Source organism: Polyodon spathula, chromosome 12 (assembly GCF_017654505.1).
Source record: "Polyodon spathula isolate WHYD16114869_AA chromosome 12, ASM1765450v1, whole genome shotgun sequence".
NCBI classification, from domain to species: domain Eukaryota; kingdom Metazoa; phylum Chordata; class Actinopteri; order Acipenseriformes; family Polyodontidae; genus Polyodon; species Polyodon spathula.
Window position 1 is genome coordinate 6,766,073 of NC_054545.1, and position 22,061 is coordinate 6,788,133.

General features: G+C 35.6%; 1 protein-coding gene across 2 annotated transcripts in view; it reads right to left on the reverse strand.

The window, feature by feature from the left end:
• LOC121324416 (B-cell lymphoma/leukemia 11B-like) overlaps positions 1 to 22,061 on the reverse strand; it is a 43,621-nt gene that overhangs the window by 3,226 nt on the left and 18,334 nt on the right. Inside the window, exon 3 of one of the 2 annotated variants that reach the window (XM_041266261.1) lies at positions 612 to 2,465. In XM_041266261.1, the coding sequence (XP_041122195.1) occupies positions 612 to 2,465 (1,854 nt within the window). Of the gene's footprint in view, positions 1 to 185; positions 2,466 to 22,061 lie in introns of those variants that run through there. The other variant, XM_041266260.1, reaches the window with a different exon arrangement.

Here is a 22,061-nt window from a genome sequence, read left to right on the forward strand (position 1 = left end):
GTAACAAGGATTTTCTATCTCGCTCAAAAAAAATAATAATCTCAGGATTTCCACTGGGTAAAACATAAAAAGACAACCCAGTAAGTAATAAAAATAATAATAATAATAATAATAATAATAATAATAAATAATAATAATAATAATAATAAAAAAAAAAATAAAAAATAAAAAAAAAAAAAAATGTACCTGCACATGCCAAAATTATTACAAAAATCCAATAAATACAGAAATTATTGCACAGTTAAAAGGCTCCATGTATGCTTTACTGCTTAAAATCACCCTCAGATAGACAGTTTAAAAAATTAAATGCCAAGTGAGGCAGTTTAGACCGGCTTTAATTTTTTTTCTCAGTTGGCAGTTGACAAAAAAACAAACAAAAAAAAAAAGATAAAAAACAATATCCAGCTAGCTTCTCGATTCCTTTCAAGAAGTGGAACGGAGGACATGGGGGGGGAGGGGGGGGGGGGGGGGGGCTTAGCTTCTCTCTGCTTGTTCAATTTTTACTTCGTTTGTCATCAAATGTTCTCCATGCCATTTTTTCATGTGTTTCTCAAGGGTACTGTACACGCTGAAGGGCATTTGGCAAATGTCGCAGCGGTACACTTCCTTACCAAGCTGGCCGTGCGTCTTCATGTGGCGGGTTAGCTTGCTACTCTGGGCACAGGCGTAGTTACACAGATCACACTTGTAGGGTCGCTCTCCCGTGTGACTGCGTCGATGGACTGTCAGGTTGCTGCAGTTCTTGAAGATCTTGCCGCAGTACTCGCAGGTATCGCTCCTCCGGCTCTCCTTGGAGCTGGGTCTGCCTGGTCTGGACCCACCTCCCAGATGAGGGGTGCTGCCACCACTCGCTGTCCCGCTGCGCCCTGAGAGACCCCCATCTAGCATGTCTCCAGGTGGTGTAGAGAAACGCAGACTGCCATTCTCTGACGAGTGCTCGGATGATGTGGCGAAGGGAGATTGTCTGGAATCTGTGAATCCAAGGAAAGGGTCCTTAATGAAGTGCCTTGAAGCTGCATAACCTACCAGCCACTGGGAGTATACGTTCTCTGAGGGGATCAGAGGCGCTGGTGGCAATTCCAGGTCCTTCTCTATCTTTATTCTCTTCGCTGATGAGTTGGACAAGCTGGGGCTTGTGATAGGGGTGGGCTTTCGAGGAAACAGACCTGAGAAAGAGTCACCTGATCCAAAGTTTCTACCATTCACAGTCCTTTCTTCCACATGGTGTATCTCCCCTGCCACTGAGTTTGAATCCCCTGTGTTTAGCTGGTCATCAGAACACCTTTTGGAGAAGGGGCCTCTTTTACGATTGTCTTCTAACAAGTCATTGTACTGTTGTATAGTGCTTAAACTCACATTTTCTACGATCTTGCCTAGAGAAAAGGACTTTTCATCTGGTGGGGGCTTAGAGCCATTTTCCCTATTGCGATAGAACTCAGAGTCCATGCTATAGTTTGACTCAGGTCTGCTCTCATTTTCCAGCTCTTCTTCTTCCTCCTCCTCCTCTTCCTCCTCATTGTCCTGCCCCATGGAAGCTTCACTTTCATTTCTGAACTCTCTGTGTTTGATCCCCTCACCAGTGATTTCACTGGTGCCGGGCTCAGGAGAACTAGTGGTAGAGAGTCCATCATCAGACCTTCCTGTCATTGAGCCAGACTTATGCATGTGCGTCTTCATGTGTCTCTTGAGTTTGCTGGCTTGGGAGCAGGCATGGTCACAAAGCTGGCACTTGTAGGGCTTTTCTCCTGTGTGACTTCGCCGGTGTACAACAAGGTTACTCTGAAACTTGAAAGTCTTTCCACAGAATTCACAGGACTTACTTTTTAACTGGGGCTGAGGAGATGTGGTATGGTTAGGGGCCATTGGTGGCAGTGGAGGGGTGCTCATGAAAGGTGATTTCGGGCTAGGTTGGAATGGGTTGAGTAGGCGGTGCATAGGGTTAGTGCGGCTTGGCGAAAGGGGTGGGGTGGAACTGCTGTTTCCTGCAAGTTCTCTGAGTCGTCTGGAAAAATCCATCGACTGGGACTCTATTGCCATTGGTGTCAGGCGCATAACTCTTTCGAAGGCACTGGGATGTTGGGAGATCAAGCCCATTTCCTCGGCACTAAGGTGTTCCAGGCGGTGTGGGTCCAAATGATGGCGGGGTGGAGGGCTGATAAAAGGGGGAGTGTTCGGAAGACGGCTTTCCAGAAAGCTTGGCGGCTCTCGAAGCACAGGTCCAGTCATTCGAAGTAGATGGAAGGGGTTGCTCTCTCCAAGGAAACTGGTTAGAGGGGAATTGGGTACAGGTTCAGATCCCATTGGTGGAGGAATGGTGATCCTTGGAGTCAAGGAACTGCTGGAGGGATTTGTCTCCAGGTAGATGCGAATTCCATGTGTGTTCTGAGCATGCTGGAGAAGGAACCAGGCGCTGTTAAAGGGCTGCTTGCAAGTTGTGCAAATATAGCTTGAAGGTTCATCTCTACCTGTAATGAAATTGAAAAGAATGTCAATTATTGTGTATTAAATCACTTTCGTCTAAAACCTGTTTTAATTGTCTTAATTTAGAAATAAATAATGTTAATCACTTTTTATTGATTTACCACATTACTTAATTTTCTTAGAGTAAAACACATTTGTAAATAAAAAAATGCTACTGTATGTAGAGCAGTGGTTTTGGTGTTTATTTATTAAAGATGTCACTGATAAATATCACTCATTTATCAGTTAATCACATTAGTTGAAGCTTATTCAATAACTTATTTCAATTGCAAACTACCATACACTCAAGAAATAAATAGTAGATCCCTGTATGAAATAACTGTAGATCAGTAGCTGATAAAATAAATATTGATCCTGTGATGCAACAACTGCTTTTTCAGTGTTACTGTAATTCTAGACACTTTCTGCTTATTTTGCACAATATTCTGTATCAATATTTAAGAATGACTGTAGTGCAATACATATTTCAAGTTATCAAAGTTTCTAATATAGAGAAGTTGTTATTTCAGGAGTTGTTAGGTTACTCTTGGGAAAACCTAATTTTGAGGAAAGTTGCACATTTTGTTTTATTCAGAAGTTCAATGTTTTCCATGTTGTACTTCTGATCAAACATGTATGTGAACTACAATAATGCAAATTCACAATTACAGCACAAGAATTTCGTGGGTACAAAGTTGTGGCACTTGCTGAATAATACTGATGTGTATACATAACTGTTAAGACTCAATGAAATGTGTAGAGTGTATCTTTGGAAAGTAAATAATACATACTGCAATTTGTTACCTATTTATATAAATAACACTATTGCATACATGATTGAAACAGTATTTAACTGTTCTCTTTATAACCAAATTGGTAATGCCCAATGAAAGTAATTATAATAACCAAACCATCCCTACTGTACATAACTCCATCCAGCCCCCCACCTTCCAAAAACACTAACAACATAAAAAAGAATGGATAGCGCAATTCTACTTTCTATTTAACTGTATTTAATTTGGGTTGCAGAATGTCATTTTTAAATATCTTGTTTAAAAAACCCAGCTGCAAATGTGTTTTAAAAGTATTTAGTATTTTCATCATCAAACTGAGCAGATCAGATGGTACAAGCTATTTTACAAAACAAACAAGGGTTACTCTTTTCCAAATGTTTAGCTTCATATGTCTTTTTTCCGCTCTTCACCACAACATACATGTTGTTTTGCTGTGTTTGCAGTGAATCTTAGTAAGTATCCAAACATACTATTGCCTCAACTTTGTATGGCATCTCACAGCACTGAAATACTAGTTATCTTCTGACACCTACTTTAGTGTTACTTCTGGTTCATTCAGTGGTGAAAAAGATCTTAGCCTAAAGGAGAATGTTTGTTGAAGGTTGCTGGCCATCTTGAATACAGTCTTTTATGAATTTCATTAATATCCCAAAGTTCAGAAAAAAAAAAAATATATATATATATATATATATATATATATATATATATATATATATATATATATATATATATATATATATATGTGTGTGTGTGTGTGTGTGTGTGTGTGTGTGTGTGTGTGTGTGTGTGTGTGTGTGTGTTTGTGGAAATGTAGAACTGATTTTAATAATACAAATCATAATCATAATTATACATTTATTTCATAATATATTATTGCATTGTCTACTGTTTTGTCTCAAGTTAAATGTAGTCCATATAGATATCTTTAATATGAAATATGAAAGGTCCATAATACCTACCACCTGGAACAGAGTAGTTTACCAATGATTAATTATATAAATTATATAAATTGTAATGTAGTACTGTGTAGCTTTAACTACACATGACTGATTGATGCTGCTGTTCTGTGTTATCCAGGTTCTTTAATGAAAATGAACTCATTAAGCAGCACTACAAACAGGCAGTAATATACAATGTATACAGTAGGAAGGAATGCTATTCACGGTGTCCAGTGGTCTATCGGGAGGCATAAAAACACAATCAAAATGATAACTGTGCACTTGTTTGTCTCGTGTATCTATTAAATGAAAGCATACTGCGCTATCCCACTCCTGGTCATGAGAAAGACAAGCTAGTATAACTCTCCCCTTTCCATTCCAAACAAAAACCAAGTGTAGCAGTACACATTGCTTTTAATCCTCAGAGAGGTGTTTAAATTGTGAAGCAAGGTTTTGAGGTTCAGCTTTATTACCACACTAAGCAAAAAGCAGATGCCCTTTGAGTAGACAGAGAAAAAGAAGAAAGGAGGAAGGTGGATGGTAAATTACCTTACAAATCCCTTGCTATTACTGTTCAATAAACTACTTATCTTAGTATCTTACTTCTGTTGAAAGGCATCCCATACAGTCATATTGTATTTGCTTCTCACAGTGCCATGTGCATAAAGTCCAAATAACACTATCCTTGCAGGAATATTTTTATCTGACAGCTTGCAGAACTGCCCTACCCTACACACAAGTAATTAAATGGTCTGTAATTGCAATATTGATTCAACCTACCATACTTAAAAATAATCAGCTCCTTCAGAAACACAAAACACTGAATCATGAGGGCACATTTAAGGAACAAAGTACATTCAATATTTCTGCATATTTAATGTAATTAATTTAGTATGAAATAAAAGTGTAAATGATCTGAAAGAAGACACACAGTCCACTCTAATTACAAACCACTAATAGAACACCCTTTCTGCCTCTGACATAAGTCAACTATCTACCTTGGCTCCCACCAACATTACATCCTATTAGAATCACTGTCATTATATCACCTCATTATAATGTGCGGAGTACAGCATAGTTGCTTCCCAAAGGCAGTCTCATAATAAGTGTGGCATGTGGAATTAAACTTTTAATGCCGACTCACATTTTCTAAAGTTTTTATTTGTTCATTAAGCAATGAACAGTTACAAATGGAAGTCAGTTTCCTTAAAATGTATTTCATCTCCAGGATCTTCCTATGAGAAGAGCACCTGCTCTGAACTAATGAAAAGCAGAAGGACAGAAACTTGGTTGGACCTCGTAACAATAGAAACCCCTTCGAAAAACGCAAATCAAATTTAAAATGAACAAAAGCAAGAAGCTCATTTAGTCATTACACATTAAAAACTAAAAATCACATCTTAAAAACAAGCAAACCAGCAAAGCCAACATTTATAACACGGTCTGCATATCATCAGAGCCAGCAAGGTGGCTTAAATCAAGGTTACTCACCACATTCAAAGGAATAGCAATTTCACGATTATTTTTTCCAGAATTCAAAATCGTTATTAAAAATTATGAAAGCTTTAAACTATAAACTGTAAAAAAGCACAGAGTAAGCCATTTTCACTGTGCACTGTTTTCACATCTGATTTTCTATGATTTAAAAATCTGTAAAATACATGTTAACTTACTATCAAGGCTAAATAACATAAAAACTAAAGTAATGTATAGGAAACAAAAGGATTTCTTCGGTGTATCCATTCACTATGCCTTACTACTTTTGGTGCACTGTACAGAGCGTATCACTATACAATTTAAATTGAGTGTGACAGAATCCCTCAATGCTTTAATCCCAAAGACTCTACTAAACACTACAACAATTATCCAACAGTCTTTTGTTTTTTTTTCTCCAGGTTTTACTGATTGGGTGTTAACTGCAAACTGAACTTCTCACACCGCTCACAAGTCATTGGGGTCTGAATGTTCATTTCTGCCCTGCAATTAAGACGAATCAATGAATACTACTTAAAATGGTATTTCTCCTCACGATAAAGGGACTCGGGCGTGAGTTTATTGAGAAGTGTTCAGCGTCTGCCCTCCCGGGGAGAATTCAGTCCAACGCAGATGGTAAATAAAGTATCCAGCCTTAGGCGAGAGCACATTATGCTAATTCTAATGTCAGCTGTACTTTAATATACAGCTCTATTTAATCACCCCATTATTTCACATTTCCATATGAAAAAAAAAGAGAAAAACCCGCGGCACTTCTTTTGCTGCAGTGAATGCTTTTCTGCTCAGCGTGACAGTGTGAGGCTCTCTGCGCGCTTAACACACACGCACCCACAGACACACATTACAGGAACGGGCAACGGATGTATGTGTAAACATGCAAAAAAAAAAAAAAATTCCATAAAGGCAGTTCCTTTATGGTCAATGGTTCTGTTTTTTTTTTTTTTTTTTTTTTAAATCTATCATTCTTCAATATACCATCGGGTCTTAATTTCTCAGTAAAGGTGTTCATATGCTGTAAAAAAAAAAATTAAAAATTAAAAAAGACAGTAATCCAAGTTTCACTCAGATTGCCTGATATTTTAGCAAAGAAAAATTCAAAGACAACATGTGCACAGTGTGAACCAGCTGCCAGGATTAAGGAAATTGAAAACTCAACAGTGGCTGACTCATCCATGGTGTGCTTTCACAACATGGAAGGTTTGATTCAATTAACAAGATATTATTCATAATAACCATCTTATGATTTATAAAGCTTAACAAAATACTGTACCTGCCCAATGTTTATAGTACAGTCTGAATATACATTATTACCCCATACATGTTTTTTTTTTTAATTGATTTATTTATGTTTCATTACAAGTATTTATTAATTATCATTAGTTCCAATACCTATTAGAGTAGAACTGTAGAAGCAGGTTAGGAGTGATATTTAGGGCTCAATGTTAGAATTTTCCTGATTGGCAATTCTTTTTCACGTTAAAAATGTACGCAATGTAAATGTATCACACAATGTATATATCATGGAGATTATGTTTATATTTGTATTTCTTTATACTTCTTAATGTACAAGATTAAAACAGAACGCAGTGAAAGTAAAAAATAATAATGATCATTACTAGATCAGCAAATAGACCTATAGGCCTATTAAGTTTTTGTTCCTCAGAAAAATAAAGGGTACCTTGAGATACTGAAAAGTAGGGGGGGCTACAATAAGAGAACTTAATTTTGTGTGAACAAAAGGTTCACGCACATCCATTTTTTTTGACAAAGCCCATCCCCCCCCCCCCCCCCCCCCCCCCCCCCCCAAAAAAAAAAACAATTGGGAATCTGTTTTTCCTTAATATAAAGTGTCATTTAAATCTCATAAAATGGATATTGGATCGTTTAATGAGGTGCTCATTTGCTGACATTCCTTGTACTACAGAGACTTCATTTACACTGTCATTAAGCTATTATCTAGCATAAAGAATTTTGCTTTCCTGTAAGTACCGTGTTAGGTCTGGAAGTCTTTCTCTCTATTAGTGGAAGCGTGCCTCGTTGGGCTGGAAGGGCGCCTGTGTTTTGTTTGGCTTTCTTTCATACACTGCCTTGGCAGGAAATCTCTTGGACGGCTTACAGAGAAAAGAAAAAAAAAATAGCACGGTAGCACTTGCGTTCTAGTGGGAGTCTGTCACACACTCATTGCAATATCTACTATTAAAGTCAGTGTTTCCCACCGAGCACAAACAGATATCCTCATAATGTAAAAGTTTTAAAAACAATTGTCTTAACAATAAAGGTTTCTTTTAACCCTTTTTTTTTATCAGTTATCCTTTCCTGTAAAATCTAATGTGCAAATTTAGTTACTGGCCAAAAAACTTCTGCTGAAACGAAACCCCCACTGCTCAACAGCCATAAACACAACACCCTAATTTAAACAAGTAAGTCGTTTTCTAACAGCTCTTCCTAACTAGATTTGCAGTTGTATCTGTGGGATTCTCAGCTCTGTCTAAATTAAATGGATCCCCATAGATTCAGTCATTGCAGTATTAAACTATACATGAATGTTTTTGTTAACAAGAACACTCTCTGGGTTCCTAAACGGCAATAGCACCTTTAACAGTATCGAATGTTTGTAAAAATACTAGGGAATTTTTTTTTTTTTTAAATAGCACAACTCTTTAACAAATGTTTCAACATCAAGTCTTTATCATATCTTATGACAGAGTGTTTTACAGTTATAGATGAAAATAAATATGTGGAAAATGAGTAGTGGTTTTAGTGTCTTTAATAGTTTCTGAAACATGACACAGAATGGTTAACTTATATTAGCCAATAATCACAGATGACTGAGGGAATCTTAGAAAATAACTGTACCAAATTACAGACACAGAGAAAATCAAAGGACTCAGATATGCACTCAATTTTGAAGAAATATTTCAACATGTGTGGTGTTATGAAAAGGAAAAAAATCACCTAATAGCAAATACGACAGCTATATTAGATCAAGTTGAAGGTCACTGGTCACTAGCCACAAAAGGGTTCATTCTGAATGATACTTGTAGGAAAACTTGACCTTCAGCAGAACATCATAGAATAGAAGTTTACTGAATACAAAGCCAGTATCTCAAAGGTGAAACCAAACACCGTATACTGCTTGCACGACTCCAGTGTGCGTTAAAAAGTTACATTGCTTAAGTACTAAAGTACCCTGCTCCTTAATAGAACATTAATATTGGAATCCAAACCTTACTTCAGAGGACCTTTTTAATATACTATAATTTCTGACAAATCTAAGTATTTTACCTTATCAGTTCCACCATCACTGGATTCAAACCAACTATCTGATGTAGGATATCTGTGCCTTGGCTATAATCTTAAATCCTAGTAATATAAGATTTAGTATAGCTCATCTCGTGGACGGTTTCACACATTCTGTACAGTGGAGCATCCTGCTCTTACTCTCCACAACACTGATGTATTATCTTCAAAAAATTAATCTCTCAGTCTTTCCCTAAATTAAAGTCAGACTCCCTCAGTTTGCATCTTTTCGTACTGGATGTGCCATATGCTGTTAAATGACAATGGCAAGTAGGCTAAATTGTCAAGAAAAAAATTGCTGGTTGTTGATTGAGAGTAAAGAGGAGAGCCAGTAAGTAGCCTTCTTCAAAAGCACATGTACATTTTGGAGGTGCAGTATAGGATAGGGTGTAATGTTTCACCAGTGCAAAATGCACCGGGATAACATGCCATTAATTTCTATTACAGTACCAACCAGCTTCTAGCAATATACAAAAGCCCTTTTGCAGAGATCACCAACGTCATACTTCAGAGCTAGCAGTGCAATAACGAATAAAACTGCTCATTATGGACTGATTTCAGTTTTCACTATGATTCAATTTGCAGTAATTGCTATGGCCTGCGCTAATAAAAACTGCTACAAAATGCGAAGGTCAACTACCAGTAAGGAGTGTTCATTTTCATCTCAATGTACTCATCGTCAGCTCCTAATGGCCCAATTTTCTCCCCTCGCTCTTCAATAAATATTGCTGGAATTACAGGTTAAATAGCTAAATTAAATCATCGCTATTATGGTAGGCTGCACTGCTTCAGAAACAGGTTTACATCTCAATGTTCAATTAGAGAGGAAGTGCCAATAGCCAGACAGTTTACGATTAATGTCAGAAGAGCAGAACGATCATATTATAACACTTTTTTTTCACTGCTCAAAACAAGACAAATGTCTTCTGTAGCTACTAGAGTGAATCTGTTATGCACAGTAGTTAGTGAAAAAGAACAGAGGAAAAAATAATTATAAAAAGCAATCACATCCTAGCTTTGGGATGGATCGCAGTAACTGGTAAGTGATTCTGAATCATTTATCTCACACTGAGGTAAAATGCACCACTTTCTGCACTATGTATGTCAAACCAAATAGACAATGCCTTGCCTCTGATCACTTATGTGTGTCTCTGCAAAATAACTACAACTAATTCCACATTTAACTCCTTAGATACATCCCATCAAATCTGAAAAAGCTTTAAATGAAAGATTACATGAACATCCGAAACCTGATAAAAGTTAATTATCCAAACTTTGCCGCTAGAGAAATGTGATTAATTGATTGTCTAATGTACAGTACTGTGTGTAGAGCTACATGTCAATTTCTTAATTTTTTCATTTTTATACTTCTTTACTTGTGCACACTCAGAGTGTGAATTTCTACATCCTCAAGACTGAGGAAAGTATTGTGGTAAACCCAAAAACTTTAGGAAAGGTGAAAATGAATTGTGATAAACCACAAATGACTTTACTGTGTCAGTCTATGGTACTTTTAAAAAAAAGTATTACCCTCTATAGTAAAAAAAAAAGAAAACATTAGTTATTTTGAAGAATGCAACAATCTGTTATTTGGACTAATAGTGTATGTTATTGTTGGCAAAATTTAAATAATTGTACTGTTTTTAAAATTCCAATACATCTGATTTTCATTTAGAACCAGTGAGGTGGTACTTGAACGTTTCTCTGCATTTTCTGTACTTCTTAATGTTTCCTGCTATTTCTAGCTTGATGTTCATTCCCATCTACAGCATACAATCTAAAGCTCCCTGCAGTCTCTAATTCCAAACCTTACATGCCTACATTCTCACTCACACTAGATCGAAGGCAACAATTACATGCAAATCACTTAATGGTATTATAAAACCAGGAACAATACTGCTAGAACCAGGTGGGACAGCACAGATCCCAATTGTTTCTACACTATATTAGTTTGCATATTTCACATTGAATAACCCTTTCTTTATATATGTTTGGTATGTATTTTCACTTTACCTGCTCTCTTATACAATGCATGAAAACATGTTCTCTAGAAACTGACCGTTGTAAATTAAAGTTGTAGCATTTTGAATACCCCATAAAAAAAAAAGTATGGTTTTCATCAACTTAAAGGCAACTTCAGATTAGAGGATACCAAATGAATAAATATTGCACCAGTCCTCTTGTCATTTCTTTCATATTCATGGGTTATATCACAACACACAGTACTTAACTGTACACAGGACTCAAGTTTGACCTTCAAGAAAAACAAATTTAGTAAACTCACAAAAATGTTTGTAGAAAACAAAATGAAAACAGAGTGATTGTGTCCACATTGTAAATAACACCCAAATGGGCTAAATTGTCAATGTGTTTAACTCCAAACAAATGATGATTCAGAGAATCTAAACCACAGTGTGTCTGAAAAAGATTGGAAAAAGCATATTTAAAACAAACATAACGTCGCTTAAGCAAAAAAATTATTTCGTATTGGCTGCTGCAAATCTTTCTTCGTAGATATTATATTTACGCATGCGCATATAGAGCGTAGATATTATATTTACGCATAGGTTGTTCCTTCTGTTTAAAATGGACACTTAAAGAAACCAAACAGATTGTTGTTGCAGTAGGTGTCTTTATGTTGCTTGAAAAGGTTGCTATAGTAGGAATGATCACAAAATGACAGAAATGCATCTTAGCCACAACACTGCCTTTTGTATCTTCACCAACTTGGTATTTAAATCTGTAAGAAGAGATATTTATATAAAATAAAATAATATTTTTTAGGATGTTAAAGGGCAAAAAATACATAAATAGTATTGCGCAAAATCCTTTGTGATTTATTAAGATTATATGAGTCAAATAAATCTGGAAGTAGATGTTTTTTACAACCTGTTTGACATACCAGTTGAAACCCAAAATGGACAGCGCACAGACTTCACATACCCAAAATGGACAGCACACAGACTTCACATAATAAACATCTGCTTTACATTTTGCCTTTCAACATGTCCAATCTTCTCCACTGGTCACTTTCAGGACTTTGAATTAAAGATACAGCACTTGTTTTTCAATTGAGAACATTGACATGCACAGACTTTAACAAATAAAAATCTGTAAGAATGTTTTTCAATTATTTGTCAAATAATTAAATATGTTTCTTTTAGTACTACTATGTGTACTAGCATACGTGTTATTAATTACTAAAACAGCTTCCAATTATGTATTTAGTCTCCATACGTCTAAACAGCAACAGGTACCAATATATAAGAAATATTGAGGATTTCAGTCTGAAAGGTGAAGCAACATAACATTTAAAGAAACATACAAAATTAATAATAATAAAAAAAATCCACACTTCACACTATGTTTTACCCCTCCCCCCAATATGTTATGTTTAACTTACAAGCCTAAACTTTTAGACTTTATTTTCAGTTACACTTGATTTAATAAGTGTCAAAGGAATCAGTAGGTAAAAGTGTCAATATCGCTGTAAATATTCTTAAGGCCATTGCACACTGGATCCAATAACACATCAGAATTCAATGTGTGTCTAAACAGAAAAAAAAAAATCATGTGCATTCCCTATTGCACCTTGTACACTGAGTCCGTGATTGTCATACGACAGTGATGCGTCAATTTTGGAATCAAAACAAGTTCGATTTGATCCGATTTGACGTGTGTTAAAAATTACATTGACCAATGAAAAACGACTAGGAAGACACATAGGATTATTGCAGTTCCCTGAACAAAATGGAAAATCTAATTGTGTGTGTCGCCAAAGAGAAATTACTTTATGATAAATCCAGCAAAGATTACAAATAAAAGTATAGGTTATTACAAGCATATACTTTTTATTTCAATTGTAGTCGAGGAACAATGGCCTAACCTGGAGACACATATCAGACAAAGAAGCGACAGGGCAAGAGCTTAACCGTCAGAAAAGAGGGGCAGTGCATGAAAGTGATGGAATTTCTGGCTCCATCCCCAGAGAGTAGTAGAAGGTCATTGTTGTAAAGTATTTTCAGTAGCTCATTGCTAGCTTCCCAACTTTTAGATATATTTATTACAGGAGCTAGTGTTTGAAAAATTAAATATTGGTCATATGGTTTCTGATGCCATGACAACCGTGTTGTGTAATATCATATGTTTTTTTATTTTATTTTGATTGCGTATTGCGTAACAGATTTTATTGTACATCGAGTAGAAACTTAATAATTATCAAACGTTTTAACTTCCATCAGCGTTTGCTGATCATTAAGTTTATACTACATTTAAAAAAAAAATGTGTTCAAAGTTATGTACTACAGAATTCTACTTATTTTCTATTAAAATACTGAAACTAGGTATTTTTACTACAAGGTCTCCACTGCACCCCAGCACTCTGAAGTACGATATTAACGCATCTAGTGTGCATTGGATTGATGCATGACTTCTTCGGATGACGGATGCTATATGGCGGAACAGATCCAGTGTGCAATGGCCTTTAAAGGCTCAATTTATGAGAACCACAGCTTCCTGTTGAAGTTGGTGTAGCCTGTGTGCAGTAGCGGAAGTAAACTTGTACACTCGGTAATTGTTAAACTGGCTTAAGGTAATACTTTTAGTTTTGGAGATAAATTGGCTAAACTAATCCTACTAGTTCTGCCTGGCAAATTAATGTATTCTAATGTGCATAAAATGACCAGACACTACATGTATCCACTTTTTCAAAATATAACCACGGTAGATATTTCAGAATGCTGTAAATCGACCATGTTTAATTTGAAATGGCCCTGTCACAATTACAAATGGGTGGGATTATCAAAGGAGTAGCAGTCGTATTTGTTTTGTCTGGGTAGGCTCTAAACTTTGGGAGGTGGTGTAGAAGTAGCTGGAGGCTTCCAACGTCCACTTAATCCAGCAGCAGGTGTGATTTCGGAGGCTAACGGTGTGGAATAAAGTCACCTGTTGACCTCCCATCAATTACCTTGGCACAAAACCGAAAGACCACTACGTATGCACACATTTTAAAGACTTACATTTTTGTTAGGCTTTGACAGTGACATTGCACAACAGATAAATACACTTACTGGGGAAGAGGACTTCACTTACAACTTTGTCACTAAAAAGACTGCAAAGATACTATCTACTAGGGCTGCCAGTTAAGCCTCCAAATTGCAATCAATTAATTGGGCACACAAAATTGAATCGTTCCAATAAATATCGATGATTGTACCACCCACATACAGTTTCACACCTTGCCTCTCCCCCCGACGTGATTATTTTAATGTCATTGCAGTTCAGTAAAAGCTTGTGCACAACAATTGAATGTGAGGGGTAATTACAACTTAGTAGTACTGTCAGGAGAAGAAGCCTAAAGCAAGTTTAACATACTACAGGGGTGTTACTAAAATATTTATTCCAAAAAGATTACAGTACTTTGGAATGTAATCTATATAAACTAGACATGAAAACCGTCTTTTTTTTATTCAGTGACAGCTGCAGCATCACCCATCACATCCTGCTAATACTGTACCACCTAAACTTCACTATCTGTGAAACACACAACGCGGAACTCCCTGATCATCATCATCATCAATCATTATCATAGTAACAATAATAATAATAATAATAATAATAATAATAATAATAATAATAATAATAATAATAATAAATTGATTTACTTACTATAACATGCATACATCAAAGAACGTTTTTCAATGTTACTGAATACTGTTAAATATTCATTATATAACAGTTAATTTTTCAACTATATACAGTCAGTTTTCTTCAATGTGCACAATTTATTTACAGGCTGTTTGCCAGGAATACAAGCCTGTTGTCCTGTTCTGAATTTTTGTTTACATCGAATACACAGAGGGGCGTACTTAAGAAGCATTTTCAAAACTGATTCGCTGGTAGGATGGGACCAGCAAATCAGATGCTAGTTAACAGGAGAAGGAAAAGAACAGCCCGCCCACTGCTTATTTGGCAGAAATACCATAAATAGCAAGGCAGTGCGTTCGGTGCATTTATAAACTTAAATAATGTTATTAAGTATGCACGTTGCAACAATGTAATTATAGAATCGATTATCCAGTATTTATATTGATGTATATAATAAGGAATGGAATCATAGCAGCCTTATTATAGCCATGAATATAAACCATAGAAATTCCTTAACTAATTGATCAATAAAAATAAAGCACTCAGTCCAGAAATTTGCTGGTTGCCTATGTGACAGCAGCTGTGTTTCCTATACTACCAGTGTACTAAAACCTAAGAGATGCTGTGAAAGACAGTTTATCCAGCAAAGCACATTTAATGTATTACATAACACTACTGAATAATGTAACCCAGATATCTATCATTTAATTCAACGGAATTTCAATTTTTACAAAAAATAAATTATAAATAAGAATTTTTGAATATCCACACCATACTGCGCCACTGAAGAGCAATTTGTTCGAAACAGAGAAAGTAAATATTTCATTTTGTCATGAACATAAACATTACCACAGACAATATCATATTTTTATAACTGGCAAAAAATAAAATAAAATAAAATGCTGTCTTTACAACTGTTCACGTTAGAAAAACAGCTACTTAATTCTTACTAGGAAGAGACAACATCAGTCCAGTTTGCCTTAAGCTTAGAGATCCAGACCAGACGAGGATTAAAGTGTTCACTGGTGAGGAGACAATTTGCTCATCGAGGCCTTATAAGGTAAGCTGTTTAACTTCTTTCTCCCTATTCCTGGTAACACTTTTAGTTTTTATTTGTCTGCTTTTACATTCATACATACATGCATGTTACAGTAAACTAGTAATTCAAAGTCTTTCTTTAATACACGTGTGAATCGAGCACTCAGTAATGGTGCTATCCTTGAGTTACAAGCCTTTGTGGCACTTCAAGATAATACACGGTCAACTTCAATTTCCCATTTAGAGTGCCATTTGTATTTCTTTTTGGCTTCACGTCACCTTAAGTCTTATTTTTATTAAAAAAAAAAAAAAAAAAACAACACTGAAGTCTTATCTGATGCTCCCAACACACTCACAACAACAGCTGCAGATAAGCAACTTGCAACACTGAGAAAGAACCTTGCAAGAAGCACACTTTAACATGCTCTGCACTTATCTGGGGAAGATGTACATTCAACTGGTACATACAGACTACATTTTAAATAAATAAATACAGGAGAAATACAATAGTTTGTCCAAAAAAAATGAAGTATGTATACTGTGTAGTTATATATATATATTCTTTAAAAACGTCCACTCCAGAAAGTAATTCTGGCAAAGGCATGTCAGAGACTGCAAACCCAACAAAGGGTGGTAGTAGTGGGGGGTATGGCATTCACACAGTAAGTCTGGCTCCAGTGTAACTGAAACCAGGCACTCTCGTATAACCAGTCCAATCTGTTTTGATTCGCAAGAAACAGTACATTTTTTTTCAAGCAGAAGAGAGACTTTAAAAATATAACAGACCTACTCAGTCTTTAAAGAGACAGTGTCTGTCTTTCATTCGCTCAGACAGACAACATTTTAACCAAATACATTAGAATAATGGTTACAATACATATATTTATTTACTGCCCAGAGTAGGGTATTATATTACACATTATAAAATGTTATCTTGTTTTACTGTTGAAAATATTATATTCCCCATTACTATATGTAAATAGGGGATTGTTTTGTCATTGACATGGCATTTTTCGAGCTGTAAGTAAAAAAATCATAAAGGAAATTTATGGATGCCCTACACAACAATATTTTCATCTCACAAAATATGTAAAGGCTTGGAACATTCTTATAGGGGGATGAAAAACAATGAAAAATAACTGGAACAAGCTCTGTCAGTGAGACCTACGATGCTTGGCATTGCTTCAGCAGGATGAAAAGCTGCACTGCAAAGATTGCATTAGCTAAGCTTTTCATTTCATTTCAACAAATTGAAATCATTGCTTCTGCAGAAACTCTATGCACATTAGTTTGTATATTCTCTGTCTCTTGTTTAATATACTTTTTGCCTGGCAGGTTACATATAGCAGGTTAACCTTTTTATAGGAAAATGAGTTTGGTTGATGGAACCTTAAATGCAACTGAAACGTTTACAAGAAGATACAGAGGTAGTTTTATATTTTTTGTTGTCTGCTGAGATTAAATTCTATAGAATGATGCCCTCAATTATAAACGCAGTTATCAGTACCCGTAAATGTTACGAAAATGTGTGCAGAAGATTCTCCACCCTTAATACAAAAAACTATAAATGCTTAGGTGATATATTTTTTAAGACTTAAGGCAACTTACTGATCATTATGTGTCTAATTGTTGTCGTGTAAGCAGTTCTCCAATTACCCATCCTATACTTTCAGAATCAATGGAAATCATCAAAGGCCCTGAATAGAGAGCTGTATTTGAATTAATTGCATGTGCATTTTTTGATAGCATATATCATAATGAGCACCAGCTGTGCCAAACATCCAACCCCCTTTAAAATCATCTATAAAAGGCTGGGGCACTATACATGCCTTTTCTCGAAAAGCAAAACTATAATATAATCTAAAGATTTGAGCACATACCGTACTGTATGTACAGTATTACAAAAAAGACTGTATTTGTGCAGTGAAAACCACTGCTGCCTGAATTTGCCAATTGTAGCATGTTATCTCCCTTATGTATTCCATTTATACTGCATGTATAGTGCTTTTTTTAAATTGCTATGTTCTAAATCACACTTTTTCATGGATTTTCCTGACACGACTGCAGATGGTTGCTCTGTATGTCATGTGCTATTTATATATGCATGCACTGGTAGCATCATGAATTCCCTTGTGATACACAAGGAACAACATAAGTTAAATTGACTATAAAGTGAAAGCTGACACATGGCCAGTTTAATTTATTATTTAGTGATACTGAAAAATATAGCTTCAATACATTTAATCTAAAACTAAACTTAAAACCTACAAAAAATAAACATTGAAGCACATCAAATCACTCACATGATAACGACTATAAAATAGAGTTAGACTGGATTATATACAAGAACTAACGAGAATGTTCAGACACCAATAAAATAATGCACTAGTCCCTTTAATTTCATACTGTTTCAAATAAGGCAGATGGCCACAGTTCTGCCAACAGAACAGTTCCACATAATGGCCTTCATTTAAAACTGCTACCAAGTGAAAGTAATGGAGAAACTATCTTGTCAGTCCAACTAACTAAAAGTGTGAATGTGCAACATGGGTGGTCTTATAGTACCAATCAAATTGCATTGGCCAGTTTAAATTATCTAATTGGAACACATTATTTTATATAATTAAGGGCAGAGAAATGTAACTGTTAAAAACCTTAAAACCTAGTTTCTTTAAAGGTATGCCTTTTATCACATCATTACCTTAAACTTATGCCAGGTTTATTAAGCACCTACTCATTCATTCAACAGAGGTGCTTACTTAAAACTGCAGGGCAAATCCCATTCCTATGATCAGCAAATCTGGTTTATTAAGCCCTGCATTTTGATTGTGGTTCTGGTCTTCTGTCTTTTGTTTTGTTTTGTCTAGTAATCAGATTCATTGATTCATTGTGAGTTTTCTTTGGCTCTGATCCATTATTGTCTACAGCATTGGGTTTGAAAGTGAAAGGCTGCCTAGCAATTGGCTTCAATGCCTTTACATAAAAAGAAAAAAAAAGATAAATGGAATTTTAAAAGCTGAAAAAACACCCAATATGGCTGCCATACATCTTACTGGTATTACTGCCTTGAAAACATTATTGTGCATGATTTTCTACTTCTAGGCAATTCAAGGTTACCACAGAAAAATGCCTTGTTTTTGATTTTTCAGAATGGAGTTAACCACACCCAAATAAAAGAGTATCGACATATTGGTTCACCCACTAAGCCAGTAACAGCCTAAATAGACATATTCCTTCGTCATGATGCTGCCTGGTCGACAGCTTCAATTAAAAACAAACTGCTGCCATAGTCACTCTAGCTAAAACAAGCACAGAACAACGGAGAAGAAATAATAAATTCAAAATGAATGGACATTCAACCAAACAATGACAGAAACCATGACATTCAGACCAATAACCTTATGCACTACTCATGCATTACTGCCAAAAACTAACTCAAGATATATGTTATGTAAGGGATACATTATTCTATCAATAATGAAATGTAAACTGAACACAGTACAGTAACCTACTGTGCATATATACTGCATACACTCAACTCCTCCCACAAAAGAGATAATAAAAGGGAATCATATGCTGCATAACATTTTTTTACAAATATCTATGGCACTCACCTTAAAGGGTTAACTCCACTATAATGTTGTCTCTAAGGAAATCATAGCCATGCCAACAAGTCCCATGAAAACGCAGCCTGTGCTTTGATAGAATACATCTTCTGAACCCAGCAGACGAGAATAATTATTGTAAGAGACCATGATTACAGGTCTGCATATCCACAGAGAGCAGGCATTCACTTTTTGGAGGCTGACGATTCAGAAAAACTGAAAGCATGCAATTCAAATACAGGGCTTTGCTTTTGTTAAAAAAAAAGGTACAGCATTACCCAAATAACCTTGTACTTAGTTACTGTTTAAAGCACATTCTTAAAGCAAGCCAGCAGCTTTAACCTTGGGATTACATTTAAAGAAACTGGGGTCCTTATTGGTATGATGGGCCACTTAAAATCTAATCAGACAAAAAACTTTACCCCTTTTGTAATGGCATTTTAAATCTCTTGTATTTTAAATTATTCCAGTACAAACCATAATCCTCCCAGTTAACAGACTAAAAAAATGATTTTGTTAAGTGGTGATTTCTTTTGCTAAATAGCAGCATCCTTTGTCAAAATATTTTTGTCTGAAAGGCTTCATTAAACAGTTGGAATTAAGACGTAAACATCAACATTGACTAATTCCTTTAGTTTCTGATCCAAGAGGGTATAGCAACTCATGTTAAACAAGTACAAACCTGTTCATCACATAGGTTTCAGTGTCTACCAAAAACATGTATTGTATGTGTAGTTCATGGCATATTTTAGCAATACAAGTCTCTCCATAACTAGATAAATCCAAGATCATGGTGAGAAAAAGGCAGGAAAATACATTGCTATCACTTTATTTATTAAATAATAAATGATTAGCACATGCCAAAAATGTAGGAGCATTTGCTACCAAATTAGTGGCAAGTTGTATTCCCTGCTGTGGTAGGAAAATATAAAAAATGCCACCATGTGACCACCATAAACCCACATGTGGATTGTTTGATGTTGTTCTGTAGGATATTTTAACTCATTCTACAGAGGTTTTCCAGACACTGTTTCTGGAAACTCTCTTAACATTATAGTGATTTCCAAACTTGGGACCTTAAAAGCATGACTGGAATACCTGGCACAGTTACACTTTCACTGTGTAAACCAACAATATATGTTTTCGGTTATTCTTTTTACAAACTTCATACCCTATCCACACAACCCAAATATATGTGTGATCAATCTGTGCTGAAACCACGTGATTACTATGCACATCATTCACAAGCACTTTCTGAACAAGATGACCAAAGAGGATGTAGTTAGTAAGGTTTGGGTAAAACTGGTCAGAACGGCACATCTACAGTTAAGACACTTTGTTAAAACTGTTTTGAATGCTGTACAGAATATTCATTCAGATTGAACAAGGTGACCAATTACAAAGCATTTGAGGCTATAAGCATGTGTAGTGAGATACAGATAAAGATATAAAACCTTATATGTTGAGTTACAGACACTTCATGTTTTGTTTCATTTCTTGTAAATGCTTTTTGCAGTGCAATTACCACAACAGTTGACATACAGCAAGCCTTTCCAATGCCAGATCTGCTCCTGCCAAATTGTAGCAACTGCTTTTCCGCACCACGATGCAGCTTTAAGTCTGCCTGCTGTGGATATCTTTGTTTTGGCAATGGACCCAGCCTCTCCACGTTGATAAAAGGACTGTGTTAAAGTCTGTCGTTATGTTAAACGGCTGGGAGACCACCAGTTTAAAATAAATAAATAAAAAAAAAAAAATAAACACACACACACACACACACACACACACACACACACACACACACACACACACACACACACATCGTTGTGTGAAGCTCCTGCCAAAACCACAAATGAGGGCCAACATTCCGGAAATAAATACTTGAACTCCAAGGGCCCTGAACAACATTGTATACTGAAATGCTGCCTTTTGTAAATGGGGTATACATTAAACTGTAAACAAATAAGATATTCCCCATGGGATATTTAAGTTTGGCTAATCTTCTGGGAAATGCTTAAAATAAAATGGTATAGAACAGCATTTTACCCAGTGTTTAAGTGAATAAAGAACTATGACTAAATATGTATTTATAGTATTGCATACAAGTTAAACATGCTTCTAAACCTGCAAACAATGTCGTCACTAGTAAGATCTGGGTTATCTAAAATTAAACATACTGGAGGTTATTTAAGCTTATAAATTCTCCTTGTGGTATATAGTACCACAAGTCAAGAATACAAAATATATATATATTTTTTTTATCTCTGAGGCTAATTTAATTGTGAATGTTGTGCAATGTGTGTGGTTGGCTTTCAGTCCTCCAGACAACACAAAAGCAAAGGTCTGTGAAAAAATGTATTTAAAAAAAAAATTGACAGACAGCCTTAAAGTATCCATTTATGTATTTTTTAAAATTTATTTCTAAGATTTAAATATTTTATACCTAGTAGGAAGCTTTTTCAATTTGCTAGAAACAATTCAAATCATATTTGAATGTACACTCTGGAGAGTGTCAACAAATTTCCAGGAGGAATTATATATTTAGAGCCAACCTGCATTGTAATGAGTTGCTATGACCTAAATGATTAACTAATGCATTTCTATGTAACTTTTGCTTGTCTTTCTATGTACTATTCTGAATCATTAGATCAATTATACACATCGTATGTACCAATATAATAAATGCCCTTCTTTTCGTAATTACACATAATTGTGGCAATAACAGAGGATGGAAGAAAAGCCAGCACAAACACACAAATGTGCTATCCTCTCCCTCCCCCTCCCCA